The sequence below is a fragment of the Accipiter gentilis genome, chromosome 18 (assembly GCF_929443795.1).
Source record: "Accipiter gentilis chromosome 18, bAccGen1.1, whole genome shotgun sequence".
Taxonomy (NCBI): domain Eukaryota; kingdom Metazoa; phylum Chordata; class Aves; order Accipitriformes; family Accipitridae; genus Astur; species Astur gentilis.
The window spans coordinates 117341-138215 of record NC_064897.1 but is presented as its reverse complement, the minus strand read 5'-3'; the positions used below and the strand labels follow the sequence as shown (position 1 = coordinate 138215).

At 42.7% G+C, this 20875-nt stretch overlaps 1 protein-coding gene across 4 annotated transcripts; it reads left to right on the top strand.

Annotated features, from left to right (window-relative positions):
* Positions 1-138: 138 nt before the first annotated feature.
* Positions 139-20475, top strand: TM7SF3 (transmembrane 7 superfamily member 3). Of its 4 annotated transcripts, none has more exons than XM_049822707.1 (13): positions 139-228; positions 854-927; positions 7605-7759; positions 9487-9637; positions 10079-10199; positions 10994-11165; positions 12244-12421; positions 13711-13797; positions 14248-14328; positions 15056-15208; positions 17060-17157; positions 17543-17705; positions 18192-20474. In XM_049822707.1, the coding sequence occupies exons 2-13, from the start codon at positions 858-860 to the stop codon at positions 18452-18454; spliced, it is 1692 nt and encodes a 563-aa protein (XP_049678664.1). In that variant the 5' UTR covers positions 139-228; positions 854-857; the 3' UTR covers positions 18455-20474. The 4 variants fall into 4 exon arrangements, with proteins under 4 accessions (XP_049678664.1, XP_049678660.1, XP_049678663.1 ...); XM_049822703.1 differs by lacking the exon at positions 139-228 and adding an exon at positions 258-461 and having other exon boundaries at positions 18192-20475; XM_049822704.1 differs by lacking the exon at positions 139-228 and adding an exon at positions 480-682.
* Positions 20476-20875: the final 400 nt, after the last annotated feature.

The window sequence follows — 20875 nt, the reverse complement described above, 5'->3', positions numbered from 1 at the left end:
AACTTCATTGAGCAGAACAGAAATAACCTCAGCAAACTAGATAACCTGACTGAGAAGGGCTGCCTTCCTATGCACAGTAGGCAAAGGCAAGGAGAAGAAAGTACACCCATTTATCTGAAATATCTATAAATACGGACCAGCACTCATCTCCGTGTTCTATTTACACCAGACTGACAGCTTCCTTTTGCATTTTAACTGGAAACCAGATCAAACCAAGCTGGGGAAAAAGTAAATGCAATAGGGGTGATCCTACAAGGCTTTTTAGAGCCTAGGTTACAATGTGAATTCATAAACGAGGCCCAAATAACAAATTGAAAACACACCCCAAAGAAGAGACTTTTGTTTTGCTTTCTGTTTTCTCCCATCACGCGCCCATGAATCACCTTTGCAGCCAGAGGCGTCTCAAACATGCGTCAGGGAGCCTCTGAGGCCGAGCAGCCTTTCTTACCGCTGTTTATAAGGTGAAAACAAGCGGCAGCCGCCTTAAAAACTAAAAACCAAAACAAACCAAACAAAAAATATATATAAAAAAAACCCCCAACCCTCCCCACCTCGACCTGGAGACCTTCCCAAGCCTCTCACCCGCCCCAGTAACAGCCACACGGCCGGCAGAGGCGGCTTTGGGAGGATAAAAGCTGTCGGGGACGGCGGTTGGGGCCGTTACCTCAGGCTCCTCACGCAGGTGGGTGAGGGGTGGCGGGGGCGGCGGCCTCGGGTCGGCCGGGCGGGTCCTGTGAGGCGGCGCAGCGCCCGCCTTCGCGGGCGCTGCGCCGCCTCACAGGACCCACCCGGCCCAAGCTCCTCCTGACCGCCCTGGTCCGCTCTCAGCTTCATCTCCCCCTTCCCTCCGCAGCGCCATGCGGCTCTTTCCCTGCGCCGTGGTGCTCTTGGCGCTCCTGGGGGTCCTGCGCCATGGCCGTGCCTCAGGTAAGTGCGGCGCGGGGAGGTGGCGGCGGGGGGGGGGGGGGTGGGGTGGTGGTGGTGGTGTGTGTGTGTGTATGGTCACGACGCGGGACTGTGGGCCGTGGCCGCCATTAGGCAGCCGGAGGGCTGGTGGAACCCGGCATGTAGCGGGGAGAGGGTGTTTTTTGGCCGGGTCGACGTCTAGCAGGATGGAGGGGAGGGGGCTTGTTGTGACGAGAGGCCAGCAGGACCCTTTTTGGGGGGTGTCCCAGGCGGTGGCGGTGGGGAGACCTGCTGCTGTCTCGGGGGTTGTGCAAGAGTGAGGATCAAAAGGAAGATGCAGCTGTCTGCGGAGCTGGAGAAGAGTTATATGTTCGTGGTTATCTTAATCTTTGATAGCGGCAGGGAGAACCCATTCTTCCCCCCCCCCCTTTTTTTTTTTTTTTATTTTACAGCTTAATCGCTGTGAACGCTATCATGTTACATGGATGTGCTGGACTAATTTTTACCATGCCGTTGCAGCGATACGGTGCAGGCTAATGAGTCTGGTGTAGTGTGCTCCTTCTAAGGAAACAAGGTGGCATTTACCATCCATGAGTTTATATGAGAAAAGGAACGAGGTTAATAGCAGGATTTTTTTTTTTACCACATACAGGTGGTTTTCTGTTCCTAGCACTCTGCGAATTGTGTGTTGAAAACCACTGTCCCTATAAAATTGAGGAAATGAGTGAAACCCCCTAGAACTTGGAGCTTGGTTCTTAAAATTACTTGTTGGCTATGCTGATGTAATCTGACTTTATTTCGCATGGTTGGGTTTTTTCTGTAATTCCCCTGTGTTCCTGCATGTGACTAAAATAGGAGTGTAGGTAAGTGTACTGTAACGAGTATAGCTTGTGAAGATTTAAGAGCTGCTTACTTTTTTCTGGTTAAACTGTTATCTGTTCAAATAAAGGAAAAAATAATCAGTTTCCTTTCAGAGATAATTTGGAGATAAGCAAGCACTGCCTTATGTTAGTGCTGATCTAAGCTTCCTCTTCTTAGTTTTTCTTTATTTCTAACCTTGCCTCTAATGAAGCTTAATTGACCAAAAGAAATCTATTCTTGGGATACTTGGCAAGGCTGCAGGACAGAGTTTGGAATCAGTCTCAAGTATGGAAGACTTCTCCTCCCAGCTTCCTGTGCCCCCCACCCCAGTCTCATGCCCGAGATCTTAGTGGAGAGCCAGGTGTTCTGTGCTTCTTGCAGGCCCTAGAAGCTTAGGCTTGGCACCTGATGGTAGCAAGCAGATCTGAGAATGAAGGCTCAGTGTTCTTAGATTTTAATATTTATATTAAAAGATGCTGACAAGCAGTTTGTCTCCCAGACTTGATTGAAATGGATCATGTGCTGAGTCATTTTTTTTTTACAGTATGTAAAAAGGCAGAATGAATATGGGACTAAACTAACTACCTTGCCTTGAAGGAGCCTGTTGCTGTATTTCCTTGCAGAATTGAGGGTGGAGGGGGGGGAAGTATTTTCCTTGTGAAAAGCTAGTAAGCTGTGTAAATTGTGTACCAATGTCTAGCTGATCATTAGGCCCTTTAAACAAGGACACTTGCTTAATGGTCCACTTATTTGAAATTGTCTTGTAGTTATTCAGTCTTAGACACTCAGGTTTGTAGGGATGAGCTCTGCTCTCTCCTAACAGAAGATCAGGCTTCATTTTAAAAGTGCACGTAAGTAAAATCTGTGCATGATGGCCTATGTTACCTCTCTGGGGTTCTGACAGGCTGCAGCTCTTCAGACTTAAGTATTTGTGCAGAAATGTTTTGCTTATCATGTTTGCCACCTTCCAGGGAGCCCCACCTTCATGAACTAGGAGTGTAAATGGCCTTGTTTGCTACATGCAAACCAGGTTATTTAGTGTTGGAAAAACTAAAGTGAATTTAGAGCGTAATCAGGATTGAGCAGTGCACTTTTCACAAAGGGAGCTTCTTTGGATGAACTTGTTTTGTGCTAGCTGTTTAGTCTATGCAGAGACAACACTTTAAGTTAACACAAAGCTATTCAGCTGTCTGAATGTACTGGACAGCTGGTCACTTGCATCTTGAAGCATTATTGCCCAGGTGTGTAAGTGACAACTTAATCAACAGTGCCAGCAATGCAATGGAGCCCAGGTCTTGCGTGTTCTGGCTGATAATAAAAGTGGATTAGTAAAACTGTAAGCAGGTGAGATGGGTACTTCTTCCCTCACTTTTCAAACTGTAGAAGACCTCACTCATTACCTTTAATTTGGTAAACAAAATAGTCTTCTGGGATGGGAGTGGTGCAGTTGGTGTCAAGCCACATTCTGTGGCACTGTCTGCTTTAAGCATCAAACTGTGCTCTAAGCATGAGTCTCAGTACACATGCAATTAAAGTTTAGAAGCTTTCATAAATGTTCTTACTTCTTTTGGGGGTGGGTGGTATCTTTATTTGGGGTTTTACTAGTGTGGGAAGACGGAGACCTTGTAGCAGGACTCTGCTATGCATCCATGTATGCATGGCCTTACAAGTCTGATATAATATGACTGCTGGCTTTATTCTCTTAAGTAACTGTATACTCATGTTTTCCCTACTCAAACTACTTTTCAGTCTGAGCTTGCATTTCATCTCCATTAAACATCTTCGTGTGACTACTTGTTGACTTACTCGCTACACTGGAAGGTGGTTCTTGCCTCTTAAAGCTTACATAAGGTTATTCTGCATATCCACTGTACGTTGGTTGGCACAGTAGAAATGCATTTTCTCTGACTGTAGAGAACCTCTTTGTCTGAGACAAGCATAATGTTTGAGCATGGCTCTGTAGGTAAAGACTGTTCCTGCAGGGGCAGCAATGGCATCTCTTCAGTTGTGTTTCATAATGGAAATTGGAATGGTAGGTGTGATCAAGAACCTTGTATGTTAACTGTTTTTGGTGATGAGGAATGACACTTGACTATTTGAGCCAGAAATGTGGTTTACTTTAAGCATCAAATGGTTCAAGCTGGCAGTTGCTTGTTGGTGAAACTGCATGTCGCAGGGAAGGGAAAATAAATGCTGAGCCTCTGTAGAGTTGATTACATAGTTGCTTAGAGTTAGGAATAAGGACTTTTGATCTCGGAAGCACTCTGAGAGGTTCAATTCCTTTGCTGACTTAACTGTGTTTGCCCTTCATGTGGGAGAAAAGATAAAATGTAGAGTGACAGAATAGACTGTTGTCTGCCTCTGTTCATCAGTTCTTTTATATGCTGGACTATCTGTGCTCCTGTTCTATTATTGGTACTAGTATACCAAGTAATACATGCTCAATACTCCATCTTTGCTCTGCTCTTGCTCAGTTTCAGCAATGTTGACTTCCTTTAAGTATGTTTTCATTTGATAATCTCTGTAATAGGGAGGGTTCCTCTTTGTATCTAACCCAAAACTACTCTGAACATGCAGTGACCATCATACTTCTCCCTACAAGGCAAGGAAGAGGGGATAGCATGGCATCTTACAGGGTGTTTCCAGACCTTCACTATTTGAAGCAACTGAAGCAATAAAAAAAGCAGGGATGCCTGGATTTTGTTCCTGGCTCTGTTGCTGACTTGCTGGGTCAACTACCTCACTTTTGTGGTGCTGTTCTCTCTCCTGCATGTGCTGCTGAACCTGCAGTCCTGTTCGGTGTGCTACCTTCAGTGAGATCAACCTTGTCCAAAGAAGATTGCACGCTGTGGCCAGTACTATGTGTTCATGGAGGTTGTGGTATCTGCGTTTCAAAGCATCTTTGAACTCTGTATGGCTCGGGTGGTCTGATGCCTGTCTGAGAACTTGCGATAGCCATAGGCCTGATGAATTATGAGTTGGTTAATTTGCCTTGCTCTCCATGCTCCCCTTCTGCTTCGGAGTACCACCCGTGACTTGTTCAAATGACAGAAAAAGAGAAGGCTGGAAAGGTGCTGAAGTCTGTGGCCATGGCTCGGGTGGTCTGATGCCTGTCTGAGAACTTGCGATAGCCATAGGCCTGATGAATTATGAGTTGGTTAATTTGCCTTGCTCTCCATGCTCCCCTTCTGCTTCGGAGTACCACCCGTGACTTGTTCAAATGACAGAAAAAGAGAAGGCTGGAAAGGTGCTGAAGTCTGTGGCCATGGCTCGGGTGGTCTGATGCCTGTCTGAGAACTTGCAATAGCCATAGGCCTGATGAATTATGAGTTGGTTAATTTGCCTTGCTCTCCATGCTCCCCTTCTGCTTCGGAGTACCACCCGTGACTTGTTCAAATGACAGAAAAAGAGAAGGCTGGAAAGGTGCTGACGTCTGTGGCCATGTAGCTATTGCTCTTCCAGCAAACTTCTTAGAAGGGTCTGCTGCTCTGCAGTGCTTGTGAACTCTCCTTTTGCTCATCTTTCAAGCCTGGCTAGAAGTGTGATTCAAGGAGCATGTGAATAACAAGCTGAAAAATACTTGTCTGATGGATGTAGCCATTCTTGTTGTTCACCCTCAATCTACACTCTTCTGTCCAGATTTTGGTTTAAAATGTATGTCACATGCAGTGTTTTAGGAGCAATTATGCAAACAGTAAAGCATTGTAGAACACCATGGCCTTAATTTATCACACTAAACTTGAGAGAGTGCCTCTGACATTTAGAGTCTCATGATCATGTTGAAGTAGTGGCTGCATGTCTTGCTGACGAATCCGTTCTTGTTTATGCAGAGGCCTCTGGGTATGAGTACAGAGCGGAGGTGAGAAACAAGGCAGAGCAATGCAGTCATCGTCTGTTGTCGTGTCCCCGTTTCCCCCCCCCCCCCTTGATGTAGAGTATAGAGAGGATGTAAATGGCTTCAGCATTTTCCTTCAGAGAACATCTAAGTGTGAAAATCTTGCAGTTCAGTAAACTGTGCCGAAGTTCTTAAAAATCAAATAAAAATATTTTTCCTGCATTCTAAGCTTTCACTCCAAATTTCTGAGTGCATAGATGTATAGTCTGTGCCTTTTGAATGCTTTTCTTTAGCATTCATATTGCTAGTTGCATTTCTGGTAGAACTTAAGAGCTAAGGAGGAAAAGAAGTCTTGTGAAGGGGAGGATATCTGAATGCTGCTCAAGGGACTCTATCAGAAATTGAAGACTACACAAAGCTTTTTTGTAGCTCTAATTTTATGTTAATTACTGTTTGAAAACTTGGAGCAGAAACTTTTTCTACCTTAACACAAACTGCAGATGATGGGACAGAAAAAGGGAGAATCTATTTTTCCTCCTAGGTGGTTTATGATCACCATATTTCAACTGGGGTTTTATTGATGATGCAGTACTGGTATTAATTGAATTTTGGGGGTGAGCATGTAAGCATTGAAGTTAACAAGATAATATGAGTTGTCTTTTTCCTCCACTTCCTTCCTCTGCTGTGAGATGAGTAGAGGAGGCATGAGGGTAGGAACTTAACTCTGTTTACATATCATCAAGAGGCCAAGAAGCTGGCCAAAGATGCCAGTTCTTGGCAGGGGAGAGTGAAAAAATAACAGGAAAGGAGTTGGAGTACTGGGGGCAGTTTCAGATGACAAGATGGTATCCCTTCCTTTTTTGGATGGGAGACCACCTGAGTCATCAGCAACAGTGTATATGGGATGGTGCTGTTGATACTCTGTGCTTCTGTTGGAGTACTTGACAGTATCAACCCTTTACACTAGAAGAGGCAACTTTGAGGAAGTACTGTGTATGTGTTCAGGCTTGATAAGTTTTGGGTCTGCTGGACTACTGTGTGTGCATGCATGGGAATTCAGGGAAAAACCTGAAAGGCGTTGTGTGTGCTCGGCAAGCATGTAGTCTGGCTGCTAACCACCAACAAAAGAGAATGTTGTGGCTTCTGTACAGCTGCTTCTCTTTCCTCCCTTGACAACCCCTGTCCATAAAGAGCCCAGTGCAGGGAGAAACCAGGCTTTCTTGCAGGACTTGAATCACAAGCTGAAGATGATTCTCAAAGAATCTTATATCCTCGGTCATGTGGTTCTCTTTAATTTAAAATTACAGTGGATCATGGGGTTGTGCTTATCATAAGAAGAAATGGTCTTGGTTGTGTCTTGCAAAAATTAGTCAGATTTTTAGATACAGAAATCAGGGTCCAACAGTCCTAATAATTAAGAATGGTGTGGGAGCGAAAGACGTATGTAAAATAGCTGAAGGTGGGTAAGTATACATGTGTAAACTACAGATTTGACTCTGTGTTATAGAAGTTGACTCCAACTCCTATGGTCTATGGGAATTTGCCCAAGAAGTCTAATAGGTATTGTGCAAGCTGGTTGGCTAATACTTGCCTGTATTTGCCAAAGAGCAAGTAGTCCTCGGTATCCTCTCTTACTCTACTGAATGTTACTTGCTGTTGATTGCACTAGCTGGCCAGCTGCAGCTAGTGTCTGTTGCTGATGAGCTCAGCAGTATCAAATACTGAGCTCCTAGCAGGAAGTCCTGCCTGATGTGCTTAGGTGAGTGCCAGGCTGCATGGTGGGTTCTCTATCTGTATCTGTTATCTATTCTTGTAGGTATAGCTGTACAGTAGTCTCTGAAAACTTAATATAGCTTACAGGATGAGAGTAGCATAAAATGACATCTTGCTCTGTTCCTAGCTGGAACATAATATTGGGCTACTGGAAGCTTCCAGGCTCCCCTTGATAATTACTTCCCTCTGGACAAAAAAAAAAAGGCATCTTCCTTTTTTTGTAATGCAGGTCTTCTTGAGCTCTCCTTGGGAAAATTCAGAAATGTGCTGCTTAACCAGACCAATCCAGTGGAAGCTGTAATCAGGAACATTGCAAGCAATGTGACTGTTGTTATTTTTCAAGTACATGCCCAGCAAAGCAGTGTGGTGATATCCTTTGATAAGGTATGGTAACAGTGTCACTTCTGCTCTTAAGTGCTACTTTTTTTTCAAAAAAGAAGTGGGCTCCGAGACATGTAGGAATATAGAACTGAAGCAATATAAATAATATGAATATCTTACCTGCATGGCTCTTAGACAGTATTATTTGAGCTTCAGAAATCCTTTCTTGTACTTGTATGTCATAGCTACTATTTTGGAGGACTGAATGCTGAAGGAATTTCAGAGCTGGCTTGAAAATGTTTCAAGGCTCTTTGTTCTTGGTGGAAGTGGTGCTTTTGACATGTGACTGCTGACTACTATCCATCAGCTTGTCAAATTAAAAACTGATTCATGATAAGTATTTCCCAGATACCTTATACACTAAACATGATCACTTTGGGATGTTTAGTTGTCAGCTGGTTATGCGGCTTGGATCTAGCCTACGGATATGATGTCTTGTTACCCCAGCTCCTTGTCCTAAATCTACTTATCCTTTGGTGGCACATGGAAAAATTGCTCCTTAGTACTCCAGTGAAGGCTGCTACTTCTATCTAACAATATAAGCATTCCTACTGCTATACGCTAGGATCAGTTTGTCATTACTGGGATGCAGTCGAAAATACTGATTATTTTTTTTAAATTTTTTTATGGTACCATGAGGGTCTAAGTGGTATTTGAGCAGAACATAGACTAATCTGAAGGTAGTAGATGGAGACCTGACAGCTGCCATCCAGTTTTCCTCTCCCCATCAGTATTTCCCAAATGAGAATATACCGAGTGTCAAGAAGTATCCTGGGAAGGTTAGGAGATGAATAACCTGTAACACAAGTTACCTAGCTCAGTCATCTTTGTACTGGTTAAATAGCCAGATTTACAGGGCTAAGACGTTACTGCTACACCTATTCAGTCTTTGATTACTGCTGGTAGAATTTTCTACTGTCAATTCAGACCCTCTTTGCATTCATGGGCCTTACCAGGCCAAAGACCGCGATGCATAAATATAGGTATACTTCTTTTAGGGCTGGCCTGCCTCTAGAAGTATGAAGCTGAGACTTAAAGTCTGCCAGGTCCAAAGTGCTTTTTTACAGTGTTGCCTCAGATAACTGTGGCTCTCTTGGACAAAAGCATATTTTCCATGCTGAAAAATAGATTCGACTGCAGGTCAGTTGGTTGTTCTAGCCATGTGAGTGTGATGTTGCCATTGCTGCCTGATCTTTCCTCAAGACCCCTGGTTCTGAAAGGGATGGTGCTGGTGGGCATTAGATCAGCAGCTGACCTGGCCCCAAGCAATTGGCTGGTGTTAAGCCAGCTGTCACACAATCATCTCCATTCTGGTGGAGATAGTGAGGTGCTTCTCCACTTAGCAATAAAGAGCATTCTGAGAAGCAATCTCACAAATTTTTGTGAGGGATATTCCAATCCTTTTATACCTTCACTAGTGAATACATTGATGTGCAGCAGTAGACTTTGACTAGCTAGATTTCTCTGCACCTTGCTTGTGATTATTAACTCTTTAGTAGTCTCAAACTTGTCACTTGGGTTTTTGAGCCTGAGCTAGGCAGGCAGTGTGTGGTGTCAGAGGCCACTCTCTTTTTTTCCATCTTCCTTTTTTACCGGCTAGCTAAGGGCTGAATGCCTCATCTGTGGCAACTGGCACTGAAATGTGTGCCCTGCAGGTTTGTGGCAGGAATATGACTCCTGTGCAATACATCAAGCTGTGGTAAAAATCGTCTCAATTTGTTTCTGTCCAGAATCCATCTGTGAACAGCTCAGGAACTGGAGTAGACAAAGGACTGGTTTCCATTCTTCGGCCTCAACAGAGCGTATGTACGTGGTACCTTCGGTCACGGGATGCTAGCCAGGTGCTCAGCACAGCTATCTCTATTCCCTATATGGAGAAAGGTATGTTCTTATTACTTGTTAAGGGATGCCAGTTCTGCTTATTACAAGTTAACTATGAATTGAAGTGTTGATGTGTTGACCTTTCAGAGGTGATAGTCTTACATGGTGCAAACATATGATGGAGATGCCAGAAATTCTTTTGAAATGGGCTGAAAAAGTTTAGTATCACTGCTGAATCACGAGTTGTGTATAGGATGTACTGTATGGTCTTGTCACAACTCCAGCCTTAGAGTAGAAAACTGCTGTGCATATGTATCAGGACCTGTCTTAGACTGCAGTGAAACCACTTCTATTGACTGCAGTAAGAGAACCTGACAATTTTATGTGCTCAGTAAGCAGACTATGCCTGCAAGTACATGCATTGCTGAGGTCTTAGAACTTTTTTCATGCTGTGTAAGGGGGAAGTAAAAACTACTGCAGTTATCTTTTTCTGTGTTCTAGATCCTATTCCTGGAGGCTGCAATCTAGAATTTGACTTGGAAGTGGATCCAAATATTTACCTAGACTATACATTGGTTGATATACACATCAAGTTTGCCCCTGCAAACTTGGGATATACCAGGTGTGTGGAAAAACCTCAGTGCACTGAGCAAGACCTTCTTTGTCCTGTATTTGGCCAAGATCGTACAACAGGATTCTGCTGAAAAGGCTGACCATCCAGCTGCTGGCAGAAATCTTGTTTGCTGCAACAAACTGAGAAGTAAATGAGGAAAAGGAGGAGGGGGAGAGGATACATGAGAGAGATAAAAGTTGAGTTGCATCTTATGGGAAAGGTTATGCAACTTCAGATGTGCAAGCAGTCAGCAAATTCTGGATCTTCCCACTTTGCATAATGACTTAATCTGTTTGAGAAGCAATTGTGTATTATAGCCAATTTCATTCCTTTTACTGGTACTGAAGCATGATAACAACCTACAGTTTTGTTTAACGGTGAGACTTCAAGTTATAAGGTATTATTTCCTGAATGATGCTTGATGTCACAAGTGATAGGCAGGGAATGGGGAAGGCTGTGTTCAGAGCTGTATATATAGCACGCATGGGAAAACAAACAGTGGTTTTGTGATGTTTGGCTGTTGTGACCTCTTGAAATTCTTGTGCTGGTTCCTTATGACAACTTGTAGGAAGCCTCTGTGAATGTAAAGGCAGGTACAGGCACAGACACTACCTGCGTCAGGGTGGTTCTGCATAATACTGCTGTAGTCTGTGCTCACAAACATTTATAGTCTAGTTTTGAATTAGTTGCTGGTGTTAACTTCTAAAGAGAAGCAGCCAAATACTGCCACCTTGGACCTGAAAACTAATGTTAAGATCTGGGGGCTTGTGCTGGGCACATAGCTGATCTCTTTTTAATTATAGAGGAGCAAACCCACCATCCTGCGATTCAGGGACTGGTCAGAACTCCAGATGGCGACTGCGCTATGATGTCTACCAGTACTTCTTACCGGAAAATGATCTTTCTGAAATGGTACTCATGAGCCACATACAGAAGATGTCTGAGGTGCAAAGTATCAAAGCCAATGGCATTAAAGTAAGTCTGAAGCACTGGTGTACTAGGTGTGTGGCAGTGGCACTATTTTATGTTTTCTCCTCCTCTGTGCTTATCTTCCTTGAGTGACATAAGCAAGCTGCAGATGCTTCAGGCTGCTTGCTTGTATCTGGGATTTCTGGCTAGGAAATATATAGTGAGTAGTGCATACAAAATGGTAACCACTCTCTCTTGGGGTAGAAGTGGCTAGTTAGCATAGCCTGAAATGAGGCAGAATTGAGGTTTCTTGCAATGGATTCTGATATTGGGTAGATGTTAGTGACTAGTCTGAGATGTTTGTATGTCTTGCACCCTTTTCTCAATGAAACAAGCTCTTATTGCAGTGTCTTCCTGCTTGCTGAATACTGGTTTAACCACAGTGCTCCTTCAGTGATGTTGAAGCCAGCTTGCCTATAGCTATATTGCCACTCGGTGCCTGTAAATCCAGAAATAGAGCCACTTCTCAGAAAGGTGGATAGTCTTCTATGATGCCTGAGAGATGCTGGGGTCTGGCATCCTCATGTGCTGAGGATTGAGCATGGAACGCAAGGAAGAGAGGAGGGGGGAGAATACAGTGGAACTGGACTAGAAATGGGTGCCTTTTGGAGCAGCATAGAGAGATCTGATACATGAGAGCAAATACTTGCCACATGTTTACCTATCCCCCAGCAAAGATATTGGAAGGGACAGAGGGGAGAATCTCAGTGGCTGTGACCTGCCTGGCCTTACTAGGGAGTAGAATGGCAGCCTTGCCTGCTGCAGAGGCCAGACCTGGGTTAGGAGACTGGCTGGGAACTTGAACTGTGTCCTCAAATGGGGAAGAGCAAAACATGAGTGGAAGAATCTTCTACTATGTTTTCTGACAGCAGAGTGCTGGAGGAAGTGGACTGTGTCCTGTGAGCCTTTAATGCTTCAATTGGTAATACTGAGAGGGTTCAGAATAGGAGAGCTCTTGCCTGGAGTTTTTGCTGATAATCTTCCTTGTGCTGCTGAGTGTTGCCTCAGCTGTATGGACACAACATGCCATCAGTAACAGTGACAAGGAGTTCCTTGCAACTCAAAATACTCTTTACTGTTCCAGATGCTTACGCTGACAACTGATGACAAGACCAATGTCTACTTTTCCTCACTTCCTGGACAAGGTGTGATCTACAATGTCATAGTATGGGATCCTCTTTGGAATACTTCTGCTGCATACGTACCTGTGCATACATATGCCTGCAGCTTTGCTGACCTAGTGGATAACTGCTCTTCTCTCAGTAAGTTGGGACTTGTATGTCCTTGCCAGCTCATCTCGAGCTTGTTGTGCTCCAACATGCTGAATGGTGCTTTTGAGATTTATTTTTTTTTTTTAGTGTGTGAAGGAGGTTTTTGTTTTACACTGGATGTATTTTGTTACTTTATGATGGAGTCTACTTCTTGATTGAGGAGAAATTCTAGACCGTTGAAATAAGACTAAGGAGAACTATTAGCAATTGAAGGTTTAACTTAATGGAAGTTTCATATGTGGCTTGCAACTCTGTAGTACCACTCTAGCTTTTCCCATTTGAATTAGATACATAATCTTAAATCACTTGTAGGACTATAGATGCTACATGTGAAACTAAGCTAATAAAACATGAACAAGATTAGGATCCAGCCTGATTTTTCTAACTGTGCTGGTGCTAACAGTAATTGGTAACCTTCAAATATTTTGAAAAGAGATAGTCGCTTAAAATAAACATTAAAATGTCAGCAATAGTGGAATGACTACAAAGTCATGCTACTTTGTACAAAGTTATATAATGATAGAATTTGAGCAGAAAAAGAGCAAAGCTGCCACTCCCATTATGACTGTGGAAGAGACAAGAATAATGGGTAGAATATGGTTCATAAAGTAAGATTTGTTCTCATGATTATTTTCTTGTATACTGTAACACAAGTAACTGTTGTCAAACTCGGTGTTGCCTTATGACAACATGAGACAAAAATTATCTAGGCTAAACCTCTCTAATTTGGAGAACTAGGAAAATGTGGTTTACTTTTTCAAATAGCTTAAACACCAGTAAGAGTTTTGCCTAGGAGACAGGTGAGCTGTACTGGGATGCTGACAGTCCTTTCTGTTGCATGGAAAGTATATTAAAGGGAGATTATGGTGAAGGCTTGCAGCAGTAAAGACTGTAGCTGCTGCCTGGGTCACTAATCCTGTAGTACTGATTTTTATAGATGATTGGATGTCACTTTTCTAAAGCTGACCAGAGGATTTTCAGATAAAGCTGTATCTATATTATAAACAGCAAGTTACAGCTGCTTAACTAATTGTTACAGAAACTTTAGTCTTCTGAATAAGGAGGAAGCTCTTGATCTCTTAATCAGTGTGGAACTAGTGAAATATTCTGTTGGAGATCCTATCAAGATAACTGTTAGTTCAGGTATTGCAAATCTGTTCACATGGTGTGTCTGAAGGAGTGGCAGCCATTAAATTATCAATAGACTTAGTAACAGCAACCTTGCCTTACCTTAGTCTACTAGGCAGAATAGTCTAGTAACCCTTTCTCTCTCCTTGTAGGTAAACTCTCTACCAAAGTATTCTTCACTGCTCTGGCTGTTCTTGGTCTTTTCACTTGCTTTTTTGGACACAGATTCTGGAAAACAGGTGCTGAATGTTTTTTGGTTGTTTTTCTCTTCTCATAATCCTGGTTGGAATTTCATAAATGTAACTTGCTTTATCTTAGAATGGTGGTGTTATTACTAAGATTCACTTGATAGTGATTATGTGCCAATTAGGTCCACTGCTTTGCTTTTACAGTATCTGAGTTTTTAAATGCAGAGCAAGAATCTTCTGGTATGCAAAGAATAGAAATGTAGAACTAGGGTGCATGCTGGGCAACATAGACATAAATATGTAAATTTTCTACTATTAGAAGTGTTTGAGGACAACCCTTTCCAGAACAAAGTGTTGTCTGGCTGTCCTTTTGTGCTTCTCAGTCAGTGAGCTGGTATGTTCCTTCCCTGTTGTAGCATGAAGATGTCTGAAGATATACTGAAGTGGGCTTGGTATGAAGTGATATGACCACATACTAAATATTTTTTTCTTTTTCTCTAGACTTACTCTTCATGGGCTTCATATTCACAGCATTCTTCTTCTTTGTATTCATTACGAGGGTAACTGGCCTTGGTTATGATGGTGAGTAGATGTGTCAGGATACCCAATCCTGTTCCCAAAGTATTGTTATGAATCCCTTCAGTAAAATCTGTTGTGCTTGTTGCTGGTGAGCCTTAGGATAGGAGGATGATACCTGGGTACTTGAACTGAGCTGATTCCCATAATAGCTGAATATGCAACAGAGTAACAATTGCTTCCAACATCCAATAGTGATGCAGAATTAATAGATGCAACTCTAACAGACAAATTTTAGTATCTATTCAAGGAAGATACAGATTTTTAGAAACTCTGGAAACTTGCAACGTACTTCCTTCCTACTTCTTTCATAATGGGTGAACTTCTATTTCAGATCAAATGCAGATTTCATCTGTAAAATGTGGAAGGTCTGCACCCTGCTTGTTAGACTAGCAAGGATTTGTTCCTTTTGTCTTTGTCCTACCTCATATAGTTACTTTTTTTCTGATACATGTGCATTAGCTGTTGCAGCCATAACTGCCCTGGGAACTCAAGGTACTAATATACATAGTAGCAAGACTTTCATTCCAGCTCCATGCCACTCTGGGTAGCACATCCTTAGTTGCAGACTGGAGTCTAAGTGAAGTGCATGAAGCAAATACAGATACTCTTGTTTGGCTTTTTTCAGGAAGTTTTCATTAGGTAACAATCAAGCATGTAAGTAAAGCTACTAACACGTTATTGCAGTAACTGAAGTTTTCAGAGCCTTGGAATTTCCCCTTTTCTTTTTCAGTGCGTCTTACTTTGACAGCAGTAGCTGGAATTACTGGAGGGCTTTTCCTGGTTGCCAGCTGGTGGAGATTTGGCTCTGTTCTACTCTGTATGTTTATTATTGGACTTGTGCTGGGATTTCTCTTTTCATCGATGGTCTTCTTTACTCCACTAGGTATGCACTGAAATACTCTGCTGCAAAGTGCTGGCTATTGAGTGATGTGTCCCTGCAGCTCTAAGATGAATGTTGTTATCTGGTTTATCTTAGTGCGATGTTTAACTTTCACTTTCCAGTGTTGCGAGGACTAGAGGTGTACCTGAAGCCTTCTTTCAGGTGTGCTGTAATTAAAACTACTTAGGGAATCTGTACTGGTGGGAGAAGGAAACTGTTTATTCTGCAGAGAACTTGATGAGGCTCAGCAGTCTGTGACACCAGCTTTGCTCCAGGCATGCACTTGCTGTCTGTCTTGTTCTCTATCCAGAACAAGTCACAGTAGTAAATCTGTAGTCTAACTTGAAGGCTTCAAGCATAAAGGCATCATGGATTAAGAGGAGCTCTTGCTGTTACCTTTCACCATACTACAGTGCAAAGCTCTGAGAGTGCTGCACTATAAGAGTCAAACTTGTATTTGTAGCTGGACTGACATCAGGGTCTTTAGAATGACTTTGTTAAGCAATTTGTCTGTTGTTTCTCTCTTAAAAGCAAGCAGGGCTGCTGAGCTGGAATCCCTCTGGGACAGCAGACCATCAGCCACACTGCTTTCTCTATTGTAATTTTAAATCTCAAAACTTCTGCTCAAGATCCCTTGGTGGGAGAGTCTCATTCTCCAGTTATCTGTGCATGACTCGAGCCACAATTCTGTAATAACCCATGCTGGGGGTCAGCTTGTCCCCTCTGTTTAATTGACAGGCTTTAGAAGGCTGGGGGGGTAGGGGGGTGGAGGGAAGTAGTGTTTGAGTGACTTAATTACTCTTCCTAAAGCCAGAAGAATTTGTTGCCTTGTGTTATTGTGATGGCTGCACTTGTACCATGCCCTAGAGTCAAACTTGCATAGATGCAGGTTTATAGATTATAAACTTATATAGGCAACAAAATGGCTTTTTATTGGGCAGAAGTACTCTGGTACTTTTAATTCTTACCAGATGAGTAATGTACACCTCATCAAAAAATCTTTGTTTCATGGACAAGATCTGCTGTCCCAACTTAGAGTACAGGACCTATACTCAACTGGGACACTTTTTCTATTCTTGTTTTGACTAACTGTGTTACAATGCATCAAACAATCAGCATTTAGGCTCAAAAAACTAAGCTTTTCAACGCTTGTGATTTAACCCCAGCTGGCAGCGAAGCACCATACAGCTGCTTGCTCGCTCCTCTGGTGGGGTGGGGAATAGAATCAGAAGAGTAAAAGTGAGAAAACACATGGGTTGAGATAAAGACAGTTTAGTAAGTAAAGCAAAAGCCACGCACATAAGCAAAGCAAAACAACAAATTCATTTGCTACTTCCCATCGGCAGGCAGGTGTTCAGACATCTCCAGGAAAGCAGGGCTCAATCATGCATAATGGTTACTTGGGAATACACATGCCTAACTCCAAATGTCCCCCCCTTCCTTTTTCCCCCAGCTTTATACGCTGAGCATGACATCATATGGTCTGGCATATCCCTTGTGTCAGTTGGGGTCAGCTGTCCCACTTGTGTCCCCTCCCAACTTGTGCCCCCACAGTGTACTCACAGGTGGGGTGGGGTGAGAAGCAGAAAAGGCCTTGACTCTGTGTAAGCACTGCTTAGCAATAATAAAAACATTTCTGTATTATCAACACTGTTTTCAGAACAAATTCAAAACATAGCCTCATACTTGCTACCATAAAGAAAATTAACCCAGCCAAAACCAGCACAACACTGTACTCCAGATATTTCTGAATGTATAGAATCTTTGGGGGGAAAAAGCTTACCCCAACCACTTGCAAAATAGAAAATGTTTTACTAACTAGTAAATTACATGTGGAATATGGTGTTTTTGCAGGAGACTACAGGGTCTTCTGTGATGATGTGGTGTTCTGGGTGACCTTTTCTTCTGTGGCCTTGATGATTCCAGTGCTTTTTGTTGGCTGTCCAAGAATTGTAAGTAATCTGCATTGTCACCTTGGAAGGAGAGAGGAAAGGGTGTCAGACTTCTTAATACAAAATGTAGTCCTGTGGGATATGTATAGAAAACTTAACACGCCTTCATGAAGGTCAGCACAGGACCAGCTCTAGGGGAGTTCCTGTTCAGCCCTACTTGTGCTAAATGGTCCATAAGCAAGGAATCACTTTTTGCAGTGTTGCACACAGCATCCACTAACACCTGCATTTAGTTGACTTCTGCTGTCTTAACAGGATGTCTGGATAACAGGTGTGTGCAGCCAATTTCTTGTAGAAGAACTGATACAAAATACTACCTTAAGGAGATGGGGAATAAAGAGTGTTCATCACTCCCCTAAAGCTGTGTATTTTTCTCCCCCTCTAGCTGAACATACTGGCCTCTGCAATGGTAGGCTCTTATACAGTGATCCTAGCTATTGCTTGTTATGTCTACACAAGCCTTGCTTACCTCACCTTAGACCTACTCAGAAGGGTCCTCAATGATTACTTCAGTAGAGTTTACACCAATGTGCCTTTTCAAACAAATGGTGAGTACTACTCTCTTAAGACTTTTATTTGTTTATTTATAAACTGCTGCCTCTTTTGGTTCCATTGTGAATAGTCAGTGAGGGTAGGAAGGGATGAAAGGACAACACAGTAAGTACAGTGTGAGATTTAACACCCAGATGATAAATTCTAGTACTCCAAAAGGAATACTGAGTAGACTCAAAGGCACCAACCTTCCCGCAGGTGATATATCACAATGGCCCTTGGGAACAGTGCTTCTCAGGCCTGGACTGCCACCTTGCTGATAAGTTTGCAGAGTGGGCAGTCAAAAGGCCTAATATGGTGACTGAACAGACTTGTCTCAACTCCATGTGTGTTCTCACCTTTGCATGGAATTACTCTAGGCCTGTGAGGATGCACAGACAATATTTCATTCCTTTCTGTCACTAAACTTGTTCAGTGTTTGTGCTTGGGAAAGGAAGGAAAGTTCTGCTTTGATACAGGAGTCTGTTTGTTTTCTCTTTCAGACTTCATTATCCTGTCAGTGTGGGCAATGCTGGCCCTCAGCGGAGTAACTGTGCAGCTTCGCCGAGAGAGAAGTGAAGTGCCCTTTCCACCACACCCCTATGTCACCTGGAAGCAGGAAAGGGAGCGTAGAAGCACCAATGTCTTAGACCCTAGCCATCATATCCCTCCCTTAAGAGAGAGGATCCATAACAAGCTACTGCATATCAAAGAGTTTTTTCAGAAAGAGCAGCCAGCTGGGGAGAGAACTCCATTGCTTCTGTAACTTGCCAAATAACTGGTGGGAACACAGAGGAAGTATCTAGGAATGGTAAGATGAGTGATCATCAGCAAACCAACCAGTGGTGCAGGATTTACCACTGCCAATTTGTCCACCTTAAGATTATATTTGCCCAACCTGGAAGAAGAGTTGTATCTGGTACACTACATGCTGTTTTATGACACTTTCCTCAATGGCCCACTGAGCCTGCTGTAACATGTATGTCTAGCTGCAGAATCTTGTACTAATGGTCAAGTACAGGTATTTATCTTGTGGTGATCTAGTCTGATGTTTAGGTATGTGAAATATAAAACAGCCCTTGGAAAGCAACCTGTACAATGCCAGTTCTTCCCTCACAGTGTGGAAAGCACTGCTGAAATACTGCCTGACTCGCTCCTGAAGATGAGCAGTCTGTCAAATTGTGAGGGATGAGAGATAAGGACCATACGCAGAAAGAGTTCTTCCAGCAGGAGCTTAAGTATCACCTTCTAACATAGGTACAAAATATGTGGCTGCAGATACAATTGTTTCCATGAAGTATTACTGAACCTTGCAAGCTAAACTAAGTGACTTGAATTTAAACTGCACTGAATTAACTGTTCTAAGTGTGCACACTGAGGGTCAGGAAGTGGACTTGATCTGAGACAAGAAGACTTTCTCCCTTGCTTTTGGATGGTTCTGTAGCAAGCTGGTCATCTGGCCTTTGTGCAGAGATGACTGCTAAGAGAACGCAAGACGTTTGCCTCCTTGTTTGCTTTCTGAACAGCCTGTGTCTTGTTTCTGCTCTGGTATAATCTCTTTTCTGATGGTGCTGTCATAAAAGAAAAAAAACAAAATAAGTTCTCTGTAGCCAATGGCACATTCTTTTCCCTGGAATTGGTTGAAACACTATTTTTAATTAATATATCTTTTAATTTTTCCTTTAAGGGGTGAAAACAGCATCCAGCTAGCAAAATACTAGCTTGCTGACTGAATGTGTTCCTTACCAATTTGGATTGCATCTGCCCAAAGCAGAATGTAGTATAAAAACATATAAGGGACCACTCTTGTGTTCAGTGGAGGATTGTGATCTTGCGGTAGCTTTATTCATTTCCTTAAAACCAAAACAAACAGCCATTTTAAAAATGCAAACCAGAGCACTGTGGTTTTAGTTCACATAAATGCACAAGCAGTCCTGAGGCTGTCCTTGGTTTTACCTGCCCTTGTACCCCATTCCCAATCCTGGTCTTCACATTCAGTGTTTACGTGGTGATCTGTCATGCAGGATGCAAGTCTTCAGCCATCATTTAATGCATCTTGATGCAGCTCATGGTGGCTCTTGTTCTTCTCACTGTCTTTGTACCTTTAGTGTGGGCAGCAAAGTACATAGTCCTTCCTGTCTGAAGGTGAATGGCTGTTCTGCTGTCGGAATGGAACCACCATGAGTGAATACCCTAGTGGTGGAAACTTAAGGTTTTGGCCACCACTTTAAGTTCTTGGTGGTAAGTATGTAAGAAACAACTCTTTGTAAGGAAACTGGCAAAAGAACTTTATCTGGGAAGTTAGTTGAAAGTTAAACCACCCTGGCAATAGAAAGGAATGAATGACTTTAAAATGACTCTGCTTACTGGCCATTTTTCTTTAAGGAGTGAAAGCTTAATGACATAGTGTCTGAGGTGACTGAGTTAATCTGATGTTTAGAGAGACAAATCCCATGATTGCTTAGAGCTGGAACATCTGCCCAAACAGTAGAGCAAGGCTGAAATTCTGCAATTTGGGTCTTGCTTCACTGTGCTGCTGTTGTGTGGCACATGGAGGTAACCGAGGAGCTGTTTTCCCTGCCCTCTGGCAGACTGATGCTTGCTGACTGCCCTTACTGCACTGATACTGAGCATGTCTTTGCTGTATTTGATGGCAAGTAGCAAACACTTAATTTGGTATACAAATGCTCTTAAACATGTTTACCTAGTTTTTTTTATAACTGCTGTGATTAACATTGTGGAAGAAACAGGTTTAACTCTAATTTTCTATATCTTTTATAATAAAGATGTCTTTTGAAAGAATATTGGAGTTAAAGGGGTCTTTTTGAGTTCAATGACATTTTTACAACTTAGCTTCTGCCTTTGGTATTGTAGGGATAGTTTTGTTCTGAAAAAAACTTTTTACTCCCTCAAGGGATGAGGGGGGGGGGGAGGTTTGCTGACCTGTTTTAAGGACTTAATTGTAGTTGCAGTGACACCTAGAGGCTGAGAGTGTGGTTATGTTCTGTATGAAGCTAGTGAGGAAAGTACATGGTCCAAGGAGGCTTTTTTTTTTTTTTTTTTAAATAGCTTTGTCAGATGAGGTTCTAGAGAACAAAGGAATGGTTGTCATCTACTTCTTGACTGGAAATTAGTGTGCAAGATCATATAGGAAGTCTATGGCAGAACTGGCCTTTGAAATCTTTTT